This window comes from Maylandia zebra, linkage group LG2 (assembly GCF_041146795.1).
Source record: "Maylandia zebra isolate NMK-2024a linkage group LG2, Mzebra_GT3a, whole genome shotgun sequence".
NCBI lineage: Eukaryota > Metazoa > Chordata > Actinopteri > Cichliformes > Cichlidae > Maylandia > Maylandia zebra.
The window spans coordinates 41,533,101-41,550,551 of NC_135168.1; the positions used below are offsets into that span (position 1 = coordinate 41,533,101).

The window sequence follows — 17,451 nt, forward strand, 5'->3', positions numbered from 1 at the left end:
GTTGTGCCAATGATAAACTTGCCAAATCTTCCTTGCCAATGCCAAACAGCTTATTCTGTGACCAACACAAGCGCATTGGCTGACTTGCGACAGATGAAGAATGGGATACCATCCCACTGCAGTGTGCACTGGTGACCAGCATGATGGAGAGGTGCCAGGCTGTTGTTACCATCTATGCTTCTTCCAAGTGCTATTGGGGTCCCCCGTTTGTTAAATTAATAAACTGTTACATTTTCAATATTGTTTCTTCAGACTTCAATCATCCGACTGAATAAACAACACCAAACAAGAGTCCTGTTTGGTGGGTCTGCTGCTCAACCCACAAATGCATTTTTCTTACCAGTGTGGGACCATTTAAGGGAAAATAAACAACAGTATAAGACTTATTACCAAGAAACATTTTACAGCAAATAAATAATTGACCAAACACAAATTTCCTTTCTTTTTGTGCTAAATTTAAAGCATACTTGCATTCCAGATTTTATGTTTTATAAAAAAAAAATAATAATAAAAAATAAACCTCATCAGACTGGTCATTTCCACTAAGTGTCAAACATGAACAAGAACTGATCTCCTGTCACATTCATACACTCACACACCCACCATCCTTTCCCATCATCTGACCACTCTTACACTGAAGTGGTGTCAGCAGTGTGACATTTTTCCCTGGAGAGTGAGGTAGGTAGGTTTGCTCAGACAGTTGGGATTATTAAATATGTATTGCAGCACAGTGATAGGACACCACAGGCCATTAGGTATTATAAATATATAATTCAGCTCAGCTACATATTTCAGCGTCCTGGATAAATGGCACACTAGCATACAAGCCTCCTTATTAGCATCCCAATGCTAAAATGCATCTCAATTAGACTGAGTGTCAGGTCTCATTTGGTGAGGCAGGGATCGAGATGGAAAGGGCCAGTGTATAAATGACAGAATAAATGAAAGCGTTGTGCCAAAATATGGAGGAAAAGAAAGCAGCAGAGGAAAAAGGTATCACTGACCAACAGTTTGCAGATTTGCTGATATATTGATTGTGAGCTGGGCTTAAACTTTAATCATTTCTGGACTGTTTAATAGCAACGCGAGTGAAGTTACTGGTCTCACTAACTCTTTTTTTCATTTTTATACTCTCCTAATCCCATTTTTTTCTCCTCTTGACACTACCATTCAATGGTGCGCTTAACTCTTTTTTTCCAACAAGCCATATCTCCTCCCTATTCCTCTGTCATCCATCTTTACCATTCTTTAGCTATCCTTCTCTGCCTGACCATCCTTTAGCAATAATCATGTCACCCTCTATCCTTTCTTTCTAGTCAGCTTATTAAATGCTCCTTTTTCTGCCCTGCTCCTTGAAAAATCTCTTCCTCAACCTTTCCTTTTAACTAGCCTCTCCACTGCCTCTGCCTAGGTCCATTTCAACGTCGTCCAGCTAAACAGACATTTGCAGTTTAGAAAACATGGCAGTAATTAGAGAACTTTGTATGGCACAATCGACAGTATTTTGTCCCTCAAAAAGTTAGCTCTTTTTCTCTGTATCACACTTTCTGTTTTCCTCCCCATCATGCCCCTACACTGCCTTTGCTTTCACTTTGATCGCTTGTGTGACTCTGAGCATGTTGACAGCAAGCCAGAGGGCCAAACCTGTCACATCATCCCCTGTGGAATCAATCATCTAACCCAGGATCAATACCAAAGAACCATATCCTCAACTGAATACCGACTCAGCTGACAGCAACGGACTATTCAAAAACAACATTCAAAGCAGTCCACACAACCACTTAGCATACACCACTGCACAAACACAGATTCGCAAACACACTCACACTCAGACACAGTCTCAGCTACTCTGAAACCAATGCATACAAATATATTTGCAGGTTGTGTATGAGAATGCTTCAGAGATGCTTCACAGGGAGCAATGTTCGTGATTCAAATACGTCTTTCCCAGCATGTCATCTAGCTTTTCTCAGTGTCACTAAGACTGATATCAGTTTCAAACTCACTCACTCACTGTCTGCCTCCAATTAATCAGTTTTTACTGCAGAGGTCTGATTATGGACCCATTTATTGAGTCTATATTATACAGCAGCACAACATAGGATCACTCTATCCATCATCGAGCAGACCTCTGTAGGGGAATTTACCACTTATCAGCCCACTACAAGCGAATTAGACAGACATAATAGGGCTGAGCAGAGGCAGGGGGTTGAATGAGGCTAGTGCACAGTATGCGATCATCGATGTGTGGTACACTTTAAAGGAACAATACTGATAAAATGATGTGTCCCCGGTAGCCATTTAAAATCTGGTGAAAATCATTTACGAATAGAGAAGGAATTGGGTAAAAAGTGACACATTAATGACAGAGTTCTGGAAGGGCTTCCAGTTTTATCAGCTACAAACGTACAATATCACTTTTCCTTTAGCAGACAGCTGACATCGCCCGTGACATTAATATGTCTAGGACTCATCTTTCTCTCTATTCAGCACCAACACCTAGTGAGCTGTGAACAGTCAACTCATTTCAGTTTGCAATATAGCTTTTGGACATGGGATGTTCATTGGAATGTCAAAACCAAAATCCCCTCACATCGCACACCAGGCTCAAGATATTTTAATCTCTGTGAGACTGACTTGAAGTGACCTTTACCATCAGTGTATAAATACAAAAATCGGTGCCACTTGTGCTGATTGTAATAAGATGGTATCTGACTCGTGTCCATTGCGCTGATTGCAATGTTAGTGTAGGTGAGCATAGCAGGACTAAAATCATATGTTATAATATCAGCATCAAACAGCTACGTCGCTTCTTTGATCGCAACAGAAAATAGGCCACACAGAGAAGACTACCTGACAAGCTAAACACAAAAATAAATCCTAACTAAGGCAGCTGACGATTTTAAGTTAGGCTTATTCTTTCATTTTGAAATCTATTGACAAAGAAATTCATAAGAGAATCGGGCAACTATGAAAAATTCATGAAACTGTCAGTTTGATGCAACTAAAAAAAGGCTTCATCAGAACATGTGTCTTTATTGCAGTAAACCGAATAAATGCTCACAAACCCATTATGTCCTTTACTGTTTGGCTAATGCTTTTATTCTAAGTGCTTTACTGGATTGTCCCACAGGAAATGGAACATTACCCTTTCTGTATTACTGTGATCAAACCTTTAGTGCAAAGAGCACCCTCACTGGCCATAAAGTACAGTAGAAGCAGTCTGGTACAGTTGCTGAGCTAGAATTACTTACTGTAGCATAGACCTTTTAACTTGATCACTACTGTTAAGTAAGAAGCAACGAATGTTTTAGAGGGATTTTGAAGGATTTCACTCAGAATGTATATGTGTATTTGTGATTCGCTCTTTACACAGCATGAAGTCTGCTGTTTGTTAGTAACTCAGTGCTGAAAACTGTTAATGGAAAAAATGATGCACCTTGTCTCTGGAAGAGCTGGCTGCTGACAATTTCAGTCATAGAGGCCACCTTCTGTTTCTGGAGTTTCTCAGGAGGAATGCAGGAGTAAAAGTCATGCAGCAACTGACTGCGGAGAGAAAATGACACAGAGGAAAATGAATAATCATAAAAGATTATCACATGGGGAACAGCAACTGGACACACAAAATATTCAGAAATTATATTTTTACACATTTTATACATCTCACCAAGCATTACTAATTCACACAATGTAACTGCTTCAAAGATCAAAAGCAAAACCATCCCTGGTTTAGACACATCACCTTTAACATATAAAATATGCAACCACTAGAAGCAGCAGTTGTATCACAGGGAAGAGCAGTGTATGCCGCATGGAAAACAAATGAGCTAAAGTCTGCACACATCTTAATGAAGACATGGGTTTGACTTATCCTCTGCCCCAAATTCAATTTTGGAATAATTAAATGGGCTGGTTGCAAGCCCTGATGCCACTTAGAAAGATTGAACGCTCAGAACATGGCAAACCCTCGGTCTCAATTTTTTGTCTGTATCTCACTTTGTCTCTGTCTCCTTGAATTATGCCACACAGGCTGCTGCAGCACTTTCAATAATGGCATAAAAGAAGAAAATGCAAACCTTCTGCTCCCAAACTAAACATAACACAAAGGTCCCTTATGACTTTTAATGTCCCCCAAGCTGGCACAGGAGCAGGCTCGAGTACAGAGGATCAGTGAAGTCCACTAATCATCTGGGCTGAGTCTAATTAAAATCCAAAATGTCACTACATACTCTGTGGAGATGCTGCAGATACCCTGAGTAACAAAACACATCCTTAGCAGACAATGTCTTCACTAGTACCACTGCACAGATCACACTACAGGTGCGTTTACAAGGTGTAGAAATGTAACTATACAGGACACGATACAAAGCTTTGATGTCCACCTCGAGCAGCGTAATTGTAATTCACATGGCCTGTTTGTGGAAACTCTGCTCGAGGCGATCCTGATCAGGAATGCAAAGGGGACTTTACTTTCAAGTTCAGATGGCTGCGATATGTTTGTGGATATGTGTGTAAAGAATTGCACAAGACAGAATATAAAGGGTGAGTGAAGGGGTTTGGGATTGGGAGATAAAAAAAGGAAATGAATGACAAAAGACAGAATATGATAATATATGCCCTGACTTTTAACTCTGCCTCAACACTCATCTTCGTGTGTGAAGCAGGTGTTTAAGGTAGCACCTCTGTGACACTGTGTTGACATCGAGCCACTAGAGGGACTGAACTGGCAGATGCAGACAGTCCACGAGCTCAGACACGGACACACAAAACCCCACAGGTCACAGAAAGGTGAAAAGACAATATATGAGGATGGGAAGGTTTAAAAACTGAATGTGGCAAGACAAGAAAACATACTAACTGGTGAAGTATGCACACTGATTGTATGTTTCAGTTGGGTCAAGGAAAGGTTATGCCAGTCTTTCTAAGTCATTTTGTTCTTCAGGACTCTGAGAATAAAAGAGAAGGGGTTCAAATGGCTTTTGTTTGATGGTTCTGCTAAAATTGTCATTTCACTCAGGGGCACATAGAGGAGAAGCAGAGTGTGTTGGAGTGTTTGTCCTTGTGTCCACGTCAGTTTGATGGGATTTTTATCACCTGATAAAGGAGGTAAGGTTTAACCACGATGGAATATGGGAGGAAATAGAAGAATAAGGGTCACTGAATAAAGCCAAGTGGGAAACGTGAGGTGAAAAAACTCATATATTCTCTCTGTAGGTGTGAACGAACAAGACCAAAGATAAAGTGCTAGTGTGTGCATATCTCTCTGTTTGTGAGTTTAAGGATAAGCTTACCTGAGAAGCTTGGCATCAAATACTTTCTCCACATCTTGCAGGACTGTTGGCAGGTACTTCAGAGCAGCAACCTAACAACACACACATGCACACACACAACACGCAACAAGTAAATAGTGTTAAATTACTGTCTTGAAACCCTGTGCAAGGTGACTTTGCCATCAAACAGGCATTCTCCACATGTGTTTAAAGGGGGTGTTTCATTTTTCACTGGGCTCTTGTCTTTCTACCTAACTTTTTCTGATGTTTTCTGTTTGTATGTCTGTGTACGTGTAGGCACAGAGAATAAGAGGAAAACACTAAGCAGCAGAATACTGATGCAGTCAAAAACAGACTTTGAGAAGTGGGAGCATGAGGCGAAGGTGAGACATAGTGAGACAGGACGTCTAGCAAAACAGAAGGAGCGGAAAAAGGGTTCGGATAAAGATGAAAAGTATATAAAAACAATGTAATGAGGTGCACTAGGTTGTGAAGCGTGGATGCAGGGTGAGTGTATGTGATTACCCTGAGCAACAGTGTGGTGGTGTAGTCTGTTCTCATCAGATTGTTGATTGACTCAAAAAGCCTCCTCAGCGACTCCTCAAACTCTTCCTGCTCCTTCCCCTCGTACAGCCTAGAAGCGCAGAAAAACGTGAAAAGAGAAGACGGGAGACCGTGTCAGTAATTACAGAGGAATATGAATAGTGAACAGGTTATAAAAGAAACAATACGGATTAAAACAGCAGAAAATAAACAAGTGTACTAAATAATCAATGAGAGTGAGAATGGTCAAAAAGGGCAAAAAAGACGCAATAAGTCTCATTTATAATTGATACATATGCATACTGATACATATATCAGTTTTTACTATAAATGATTAATTCGATAAACAGAGACTGGTGGATAATTATTTCAAGGTTTTATTCACAATATTTTATGTTATTCTATTTTCTTTCTCTTTGCAAACCAATAGATCCCCTTGCATAAGCAGCTGAGACACGCACTTCTAGAAGTAATATGATCACAAGATGTCAGGCCATGTGTAGCTCATTCATAGGTCATTCATAAGGATGCGTGCCATAGTCAGACACTTCAAAGAGGAATGTTGTCCTCTACTAAATAATGCCTGCTGTACTTGAATGATTTTTCTGTAAATGGACTGGAGTACTTTTCTACTCTGAATGAGCACTCAAAGCCTCATTCACCCAGTCACACACACATACATATCTAAACCTAATCACCTTATCCAACATTCACACACACTCTTCACACACACTCTTCAGTAAATGCATAAGGGAAAGTCAGGGGTCAGTATGATGCCCAGAAGCAAAATGGAAGAACTGGGAATCAGACCTTCAACCTTCTAAACAGTAGACAACCCGCTTTACCTCCTGAGCCAAAGCCAAACTAAAAAATCAGCCCAAATTAATTTAGTGGGTAAAAAAGTCCACATCTCCTCAAATCCTAAATCTACTGTTATTGCAGCTCCACAACAACCTTAGTTCTTAAGTAGCCAATTTTATACCGCTGATAAGTTTTAGTGGCTTTCCTAAAAACAACCAGTGTTTCTCTTCACAGTTTAAACTGATTCCAGGCTTGTAATGAAAGGTTTGTTAAGTTATCTTCATCTTTTCTGTGCTGCCATTCTTTATATGAAATCAAAGTCACTTAGCACAGAGTGACACTGCATCTGAATTTTTTTGATTTTCTGGATATGGGGTATAAACTAAACTGGCTACAGTTCCTCGTATCTTCTTTCTGTAACAGGAGTGCACTTTAAACCCTAAGTCAATCATTTATTTAGCATACGAAGCTGTAAAACCCACGAAAAACTGCCTAGGTAATTACACAGCAAAGCAATATCTTTGATTTAATGTCCTATATTCAATTGTAGTAATGGAGAAAAAACAATGCAGCATTACACTAACAAAATGAAGCCAGTTTTTGCAACTGAACACTGATAAGCACTGACTGTTGTAACTACAGCATCCTGTCACAAGAAAAGGCTGGCTGATTGTGTTGCTTCTAACATCCCCTCAGGTCTACGGGCTAGCGCATTAGCAAACTTTATTGCCATCCATCTCTCCACCCATTTCCTTCCTCCTTCTCCTCACTGTGTTTGAGCGATTCAATTGCACTGTGCAGTTTTTAATTACAATGGAAGTTATGAGTGCTGGGGGGAAGGATTAGCATGTGGCACACAGCAAATTTAGCATGTGGAGGGATGGATTAGGCAGTAACACACAGAGGTATTATCACTGGGCTCTTTGCAGAGTACAGTTATGATTACACACGCATTGTCCTGCTAATCCACCAGCCCTGTCTGTGCGTGAGTGTTTCTGTGTGTGTGGGGGTATGTATGTGTGTGTCTGTGCACACCTGCGTGGGTGTTATCTACAGTTGATGTGTTAGTGCTGCTATGCTAAGACTGGATTGTGCACTCATACCACAAATACGCACTTCTCCTGCATTTTACACAATAGATGATCACTTTACTCTTAACCTAAATTTTATTTGCTCACGAAGCGTACACTAACACAAAATTATGTAAATTTAAGAAAGGAGTGAGCGGCAGAGAAGAAGTCTGATTAAAAGAGGGGCTGAAGAGCAACTCAGCTGCAGATACTGTAGTTGTAAAAATAATGTCTTCAAGACACCAGTAAACATGACATATGAATTTCTAGTCATAAATATCTCCCTGTTCTGATTTGTAATTTTAATCGGCTTCCCTGGAGTCGAAGTGCTCATTGCTGCAATATTTTGACTGAAATGAGAATAACCAAAACCTCTAAGATGCATCACCAATGAGCGTAACTGTAAAAAATCCTCTGATTATTGTTTGGTCTGTAACGCTTGAAATGTTTCAATCTGATCGATGGAACAGAGTCCCAAGGTACGCATCAATGTGACCCTGAATTTTAGTTGGGAACTATTTTTCCTGTAATTAGTCTTTTACTGTCAAAGTACTATCCTTTTCTGCCTGCTTTTATATTAAATAATAAGATGTGTTAACAATAAGATAACAAAATTCAAAAGCTCAGACACAGACTTGTTTCACAGCAACCATTTTCCGGTGAACTGGTAAGTAAACACAGGTGTTACTAATGACATTAAAGTTCTATTTAATTTAGATGCAGAGGATTAATGTGATTAGTAACACCTGTGTTTACCTTCTTTGTAATATAAAAATGGCTGCTGTGAAACAAATCTATTGTCATAACTAGAAAACACTGAGCTGATAATAAAATGATCATCTAATAATTTTTTTATCACATTAATAAGAATAAGTCTTCATATTAGAAAACATTCTTTTTCATGTGATATAATTACATGCAGTTTACTTGAGGTGAACATATTAAAGAGGACTGTGAGAGCGATTAACTAGACACCAGAGAAATTACAAGCTTGAAGCTTGGAGGACAAAAAGAAGCAAAATTTAGAATTGCTTGCCTTACATATTTCTGAAGTACACATTACACATTCATAATAGATTTTGAACACGAAGCTGGTTTGACAACCTAATAAATCTTCAATGCCACCTATTTAACTATTAATGACTGCTAGTCTTCATGGTGACGGTGATGAAGCCTTACAGATGCATCTACAGCACGGTGGCTCCCCTGAATATGTGATTTTCTCTCTGCGTGACAAGGCCTTAGAGTAGAGGAGAAATCTGATGTGGAAACTTTAGATGCAGAGGAAGCTGAAACTGTCAGCAGCAGGTAGTTGGTAGACAAAGAGACAGAAAAGGAGAGAGAGAAGCCGAGAAGAAGAGTGAGATTTATCGCTTTAGAAACACCCAGGGGATGCTGGTGACTGAAGCTCAGTCAGTCTAGGACCAGTGATGAGATAATGTCATGCACACACAAAAGCATCTACTTAGAAGAATGCTTAAATGTCTGCTTAAAATGTCTGTGTGAACACACATGCACATACATAAACACAAAGAAAAGCACAAAAAGACAAACCTGCAGAAAAATCTGAACTCACTGACAGAGAAATCTGCCATTTTCTAATTCTATCATTCTGAGACACTGGATCTTGCCATTTTTTATAATAGCATTTTGTAACACCTTGCTAAATAGGCATATGTATCTCCATTTTTATTTGTAGACTGTATATTAAAATGGGCATAGTTTCAGGTTCTAAAAATACTCGTGACTGCCAGTGCTGACCCTCAGCTTCCTAGTACACACACAAATGGTATCCAAAATCCTATGTCGCCTCGTTTTCAAGTTATCACGTTCACAAGATTTTCAGAAAACCTGACCTCTGACCTTGACTTTGAGGTCAATGTCATTGTTGTGACATTGTTGTGACTCTCAGTGACCTCTGACCTTGAAGTCATGGTCACTAAGATTCAAACTTATTCATTTACAAGCTCCACTTAATCTTAAGGTCTCATTGTTGCCTCATTCTCAAGCTCTCACATTCACAAACTTAGATTTCCATCTTCTAAAAACATGGGAATCCAGATCAGAATGGGCAAGGTATACCAATATAATTTCATGAGAATGCTGGAACAAACAAAATCTGACCTTAAAAGTTTGATGGACTTGCCCTTGTCCCCAACTGGCAGAGTAAACTCAGTATAATCAATTTATTATCCGAATTTATATATCTCTTCCCATTTCCAGTTTCTCATCAAATAAACAAACAATCAAAAGCCCCTGATGCCCTTTAGAAGATTAAAAAGACAGACTGTCACTGATCAGGTGGCACGCGCGCACACACACACACACACACACACACACACACACACACACACACACACCCTCAAAACTAATTTCTATAAACATTCATACAGAATTCTACAGGGTTGTGTCCTATGTACCTACATCCAGTGGCATCAACACAAAGTCACTCAAGTTACCCACAGGCAGGGAACATCATGTTTCTGGATCATCTGTCTGATCTCTCAGCAACAACTTTTTCACTAGTTATAAATGGTGTTTACACTCGTCATATGGTGCAGCCCTGGGCTCAGCACAGTGGGTGTCTCTCTTGCTGGAACTTTTCTGGCCATGTTGGCTGCCCATTCAGCAGTCCTGCCCTGACATTAGCTAGATCATTTGGTTGCTGCACTTCATCATCAATGCTTATTAGCACCTTTAGTGCTGTAATCAGCAGGCCTTTCTCACAGAGCTGTCAAAAACAATTACTTTGGCAATGCAGAGTCACTGGGTTCTGTGTGTGTTCAAGAATCTCTATTTGCATTGTCGAGGATCCAAAAACAAAACAGAAAAAAAAGTACTCACTGCGAGTAGAGCATGCGTGAACGAACAATAAACTTGAAGATATACTCGAGGGCTTTGAGGGTTCGGAGTATGGGCTCACACTGTTCTCCTCGACTGGACACATCTAGATACCTCTTCAACACCGACATCAGCTTTCTGGGGAAGAAAGATACGGGGGAGGAATCAGGAAGGAGGTGCAGGATGGGGAGAAAGGAGACAATCAAAATCATTCAGACAAAATTGTCATTCCTTTTCTGATGTTGCACAGGTTGGAAAGTTAATCACCAACTCCATTTTTCACTTCCATAGAGCAGAAAGACGGAGTGCAATAGAGTGAGAGCAAAAGAACCAGAGAGAAAAACTGTCAGAGAGGTGGCTGTGGAAAAATAGCAAAATAGTATTTCACACCTGAACAGATGTACCTTTCACACAGCTCACAGACATTTTTATTTGCCCTCAGATGCATGGTGAAGAAATCATTCTCCAACACATGCACACCCTGCAGGCGTCTTTAGACACACACATAAATATTCTGCTGTGCCAACGCAGTTGGAGAGAGGTTTGGGTAGCACAAAGTTCAGTCTAAGTTTACAACCTACCAGAATCTTCCTCTTTAACCTTCCTGTGTCGCAATATTATACAACACTAGAACATTTGTACAGTAGCTATATAGCCTTTTGGTTTTGTGATAGCTCAATTTCCATGAAGTGGCAACAGCGGATCGCTCGCTAAGAACGACCACTTTAAAACTACACAATCCTCTTAAACAATAAAAGTCCTTTTAAAACTTGACTCCAATCTGGCCTCACTGCCATTAGAGTGGACTTGAAAATACATCCAATGTAATTACTAGTCAGTGATCCCTAGTTTTGTTTTGGTGCAGTAGCTTAAAGGCAAGTACAGGAGGATTTATTCCATCTGAGAGCAGTTTAAAATATGGTGAGAGCAAGTTAGACAGTTTTACATAATAGCCTCTGGGCTGACAGGCGATAAGCTGCAGCGACCCTCTTAGAGGGTGAATGCCAACATACTAACGGGAGAGGGATGGAGTTATGATAGAGCACATATGAAACAATGAAATTAGAGGTGAGGGAAATAACCATCTTGTCCACCAAGGTGAACCCAGTGTACAGGCACCAGGGAAATACAAGTATAGCCATCCCTGTCTACTGCCTCAGAAATCCAGAGTGGAAATCAGCCTTCCATCCCTTATCAAGGGGAAACTGATTTCAGACCCTCAGCTAGGGGACCCTGTTTCTCGACCTCACAGACTAATATGGGCTCCTTCCCCTCCATACAGGTGACGTTCCATGTCCCTTTAGCCAGATTTGTCAAGCATTGGACGATCAGAGGGATCGCCAGGGCCTCTGCCCAGAAACACTAAGGACGTTTTCTTTGTCTGAAGTGGAAATGCTGATAATTAGTCTATTTTCATCTATTATGAGTGTACAGTTTTTGAGTTTGCGTACTGCAAAATAAACTCAATAAATACACCATGTATAAGACCACTTCATTATAACGTGATATTTTGCCGGCCATGCGGGACATGCTGGAATGTAATATTCTCATCAGTCCTACGTGTCGCTGCCTCATTTACAGCATCTTTTCAATAAGAGTGGCATTTCCTATTTTATTCTTAAATGCGTGACATTTTACAGTGATTATGTGGAATATAAACTCATTTACCTCAGATTAATGTGATTACATAAGGGGTTTTCATCACCATATTTATTTCTATTGTCATTATACAAGTAAACAAAAACCCACACCATCGGCCTCTGGCTGCATCCTGTCACTCAGCACCGTTCAGACAAAAGCTCACATTTCCTGGAAAAGCCTGTCTCTATTTACTGAGCTCTTGTTGTCATGTGTCACTGTGAGCTGTTGAGACCAGGAATCTGACTAACCAAGAGTGAAGTTATTAATCACTGCACCATGCGGTTTAGATTCAATTCACCAAATCATTCAGCAACTTCCTTTGCTGCTCCAGTAAATGGGATGTGTTGTTAAAAAGTGTATCTTACTCTTTCTGGAGTGACATGACAGTAAGAGGAAATAATGGAAAGATAATGGAAATAACCTACTTGTAAGCCAGCGTAGCACTGAAATGTTGCTTGATGTAGGCCTCCAGCACTGTGTTGAAGTGCTGGAATTTTCTGTCAGCGATGAGCCCGATGATGTGTATCTGCCAGACATAGTAAGAGAAGAGAGACTATGAGAGTTTGTTAAACGCTTACAAAGCAGTAAAACATTTAAAAGGCAGATGAGAATTTTTGTATGATCATCTGACAGTCGTGTTTATTTGGGAAAAGATGGACGGTTAGATACAAAGATGTCAAGACCCGCTGAACGCAGAGATAGCCTGTCAAGATATCTGCTACATGTGTTGACAACGCAAGCATGCAAAGTCAGACTCACAAAAACCACACACTCACCAAGGCATCAAACACAAGAATGTCATAGTCATCAGTCTGAGAGTGTTCCATCATAATGTTGAACAAGGCATCCAGAGTGTCCTGCAGAAACTACATACACATGTACAGAAAAAAAAGGGAGAAGCAGTCAAAGTACACACACACTAGTCTACACGCTTATTGAATGGCACACTTGTATTCACACCACTGACCTTGACCACCTCCTCTCCATCAATGATTTTTAGCTTCTCCAAGTTTTCTTTGAGGAGCTCAGGTCGAGTCCTCCACTTGAGCAGACCCAAAAGCCCCACTACACAGACGAGAAAACAAAGGATTTTTGATGTTCAGGTGGAAGTTGAGGTTACTCAACTATAATGTAAATGCCATTTCAATTAACAGCATAATTAAAAAAGAGAGAGATTCTCCTTGGTATTGCGCAGAATTCAGTATTAATTTCATGTGAAATATAGTAAGCTGATTTTTTCTGCGCTGCATTAAAATTAGAGTTGAAACAATAAATGATTTAATTAGTTACACTAATTAACTGACAGCACTGAAGTTCAGCAATTTGCTGTTTTCCCTGTTTTAAACCACTGTAAATGTAATCAACCGGGTTTTAAATATACAATAATAAATATAAAGTGTATGCTTCCTGGGCAATATACATTTAATTCTAGAGTCTCAAGTTCATTTCCATCTGCCAATAAAGTGGAGATTTGTCAAGTAATGATTGTTATATGGACAGTGCCCATCCCTCTGGGACTTTCAAATCCACAGTCTGTGTCATTAATTCTGCTTCAGTTTGACACGGGGCAGATTTCCATGTCTCTGTAGTGCTGCCCACGTAAGGCTCACTGCTTTCCCTGACCGGTAATTTCTGACTCACCGGGCCAAGCCGCACATCTGGTGGGTGGCCCTGAACAACATTGTGTGCATGCATGCTTAAAAGCCTTTGTGTGTGTAAGTGTGTGCATGTGTGTGTCTGTGTGCACGTGGTACAGGTGATTAATACAGCAGGATAATGTTCATTATAGTGATGGACTGACTTCCTCAGTAACAGCTGTTGAACTCCACCTGTCTCTGATGCACCTTACTGTCTGGGGTGAACGTGCTTTTTGCATTAGATGTAGATGTGCATTTCACTCTGTATGTGTGTGTGTGTGTGTGTGTGTGTGTGTGTGTGTGTGTGTGTGTGTGTGTGTGTGTCTGGCCTGTGGGGCTGCCTGAGTGTGTAGGACAAAATGATGACATTCCCTGCTAATAAAATCCATGTATATACACAGCCTGCCCTCCATCCCTTGCTTATTATTCCATGACCACAAAACATATAGTCTAATTAAGATTCTGTTGACTCACCATTAATTGGTTAGAGGTTGTCTTTCCTCTAATTTGACCTCACCTCAACCTTTAACTCTAAACCTAAAAATAACACAGTCTTAGCACATCAGTAAAATGTTGATTGCATTTCACCACAAGTTTGTTGTTTTCAAGGGAAACATTTGAATCCAGCTCAATACATGAGGCCACATCCGACCAGTATTTCTTACAGACTTGTAAGGAGTGGATTTGTCCTCTACTAATTTCACAGCCAACCGATGATTCATTGTCTTTGCCTGGCCTTATTAGTCTGTTGAAAGAAGTTGTTAATTAATGTTTTTTTTTCTTTTTTTGGATGTGTCAGGCTTGATTTCAAGCACCCTCCTCCACATAAAGGTCTGCTTTTGACCTTTTGTCATCTATTGTGTTTTCATGGCCGTTTCTGTGTAAAAATCGTTTGCCCTGCCAAGCCTCTAGCGTGCTAACGTCGCCACAATATCAGGCTTGCACGTACCGTTTTGGGTGAGTTTAGTGGAGCAGACCAGGGTGGAGATGGTGAAGCTGTCTCTAGAGCTTACAGACAGGCCTCCTCCTCCCCCAGACACGCTGCTTGAGCTGCGGCTCAGTGTGGACATCTTGTGGGGGTCACTGTGATGGTTGCGGGTTGAGGGCAAAGACAAGTAGGAGTTCACGTCTTCCATGCGCTTGCTGTCACCCTAAAAGCACAAAGTCATTTTTAACAAAATGCTGTGGATACCATTAGTGCGACAAAGCTGTCATAGATGTATAGAAATTGTCTCAGCTTACAAGACGTCTTGATGTAAATGAAAAACTGATCGATTTGATACATTTGTAAGATTTGTAAAGCGTAATCCTATGTTTTGCCTAAGCCTTATTTACTTCTGCCTTAATTTTTGTGAACTCATAGTTTTGGATACAGCTGTGTCAGACAAGTTAGAAAGATAGAAGCTTTGACAAAAACAGAACACCGTTAATTTGTCACATCAACATCAACGGTTCTTCTAGGTTGATTGCTTCAGGGTGGCAGGTAGTGGGTAGTGGTAGCAGTGGGACAGCTCTGGTACGGCAGAGGTGAGGGCATCAGTGAATGTCATATTTTCAACTCAGCACCCTCAACTCTGTCCTCATTCATGCCACATCAGTAAATAATGAGTGAGTGGCTGGAAAAATTGGAGAGTAAGAGAGTGAAGCCATGAGCGGCGCAGAGATCGAGAGGAATGCAGGGATAACGAGAGATAATCGAGAAAGAGGGCACAGAGGGACCATCCATTTGGTCTTTGAGTGAATCACGAGTAATTAATCTTCATTGGGTTTGGCATTTAATCAATATGGGGATTCAATCTTAGCTTGGGCTCATTTGGCAGGAAATCTATTTGGCTTCACTCAACCTGTCTGGGTGGCCATAACCTCTTATCTATACTCGCTACATGTTTAGGTCAGTTTTGATGATTGTTGCATTTAAACATACATTGTTAGACGTTTTCCCCGGTGCAATCATCTTTCAAACTTATTTGTAGATTATCTACCATACAGTATTTTCGACAAGTGGCTGTGCACATTTTCACCACTTTTGTTTGACCTTCATATTGTAAACATAAATTCATCATGAAAGGATCATTCTTTGTTTGTTATTATGTGTTCTTAGGTCTATATGCGCTATTCTCTAAACTGGAAAACGAGGATGATGGTATTTCCTTTTGAGAGGATACTGAGTCCATTCATTAGTTCGTCTTTCTTTATCCAAAAGTTCTGCCGCTGGTTCTGACCTTGAAGACCACAAGTTCATGCAGTCCATCCTGCAGAACAGTCCCATCATCCTTCATTAGACGCACAAAAGCCATAGCGAAGTTCTTCTCACTCTTATCCTTGGCTGCAAATTAAGGAGAATGATAAGTAAACAAAACTAGAAATGGCCAGGGGAAAAACACATCAGGGAAATAGAGAAAGAGAGGAAGGAGTTCACACGGCACGCGAATTCACACGCAGAAGAAAGAAAAAGTGCTCATTTGTTTAATCAAGTATGTGTAATGATGCCTTGGCTCATTTTCCAAATAGGTTAGACTCATTCTGTCCTTTCAGTGTCACATTATACTCAGGGGATCAGAGAGGAGGAGTTAAGAGTGATGATCTAATGAAGAATGCAGACAAGTAGAGAGAGACAGAGGGTGATACTTACACTCCTGGGAAGAGCGATGTCTGAACATAAAGCGTAAATGAATTCTGTGCATTTCTTCCAGGGGGACTGCCACCTGGAGGATATCTCACGTTATTGTAGAATATAATAAAACTGATATCCTAAAGACATACTGACAGTATGATGTGATTTCTTGCCTTGAACATTAGAAATCACGAATGCAAATGCATTATATCAAGACAACGGAACGAAGAGACTAGTAGATAAGGAAATAAAACACACACACCTTAAACGTCTCCATCCAGCGGGGCTGTTTGACTTGGTAGTAGATGACAGATCTGTACTCACTGACTGCCTTATCCCCTGCTCCCAGACAGATGGAGTTCTAGGAAAAAGAGAGGTAAAGAAAAATACGCCTCACAGTGACTGTGAAGAATTTATGTTTGTGTGTGCATCCATGTATGCCTAAGATGGATTTGCCTTCTGGGATAAATCCGTATCCATTTGCCCTGACTATGAGAGGGTGAGTAAGTGTTTCATCAGTGCCGTGCTTGCTCAATGACCTACACCACCTCAATCATTTAATACACAACATATACTTTTGCACCCGCACACTTTATCTATACCCTAGACACACACAAACCAATCACAGTTCATAGAAATCCCTCTCCTCTTTGAATCCATTGATATGCTCTGTCCCTGTTATTTCACATTTCCTCACCTGTATGACTTTGCCCTCCTCATCACAGACCCACATGATGACCTCTACGTTTTTCTGGGTTGTCTTGTTGTATTTGTCGAAGTCTCCGCCCTGTAAGGTGAGGTAGATGTCATTGCGAACATCTCCAGGCATAATGATCTCTGGGAAGCCAAGCTTCCGGGCTACCACGGTGCTGCGGTCCACGAGGTGAGGGTATTCCTTCCGAATCTGCACAATGTCCCCCACCAGAGCCTTCATGGTGACCCACAGCCCTATGGATAAGAGAATGAAGAAGACTATGTATTAGAGATGGAGGAAGAGAATGTACTACTGAAAAAAAAAAAAAGATGCGATAATG

At 40.5% G+C, this 17,451-nt stretch overlaps 1 protein-coding gene across 1 annotated transcript in view; it reads right to left on the reverse strand.

Moving 5' to 3' along the window:
• Window positions 1-17,451, reverse strand: part of dock2 (dedicator of cytokinesis 2) — a 99,391-nt gene that overhangs the window by 70,083 nt on the left and 11,857 nt on the right. Inside the window, exons 13-24 of the mRNA XM_004545436.3 lie at window positions 17,115-17,365; window positions 16,680-16,778; window positions 16,436-16,508; window positions 16,026-16,129; window positions 14,753-14,954; window positions 13,134-13,231; window positions 12,943-13,032; window positions 12,592-12,692; window positions 10,529-10,663; window positions 5,796-5,904; window positions 5,292-5,362; window positions 3,440-3,546 (exon numbers count right to left, since the gene is read on the reverse strand). Coding sequence (XP_004545493.1) covers window positions 3,440-3,546; window positions 5,292-5,362; window positions 5,796-5,904; window positions 10,529-10,663; window positions 12,592-12,692; window positions 12,943-13,032; window positions 13,134-13,231; window positions 14,753-14,954; window positions 16,026-16,129; window positions 16,436-16,508; window positions 16,680-16,778; window positions 17,115-17,365 — 1,440 coding nt within the window. The remainder of the gene's footprint in view (window positions 1-3,439; window positions 3,547-5,291; window positions 5,363-5,795; window positions 5,905-10,528; window positions 10,664-12,591; window positions 12,693-12,942; window positions 13,033-13,133; window positions 13,232-14,752; window positions 14,955-16,025; window positions 16,130-16,435; window positions 16,509-16,679; window positions 16,779-17,114; window positions 17,366-17,451) is intronic.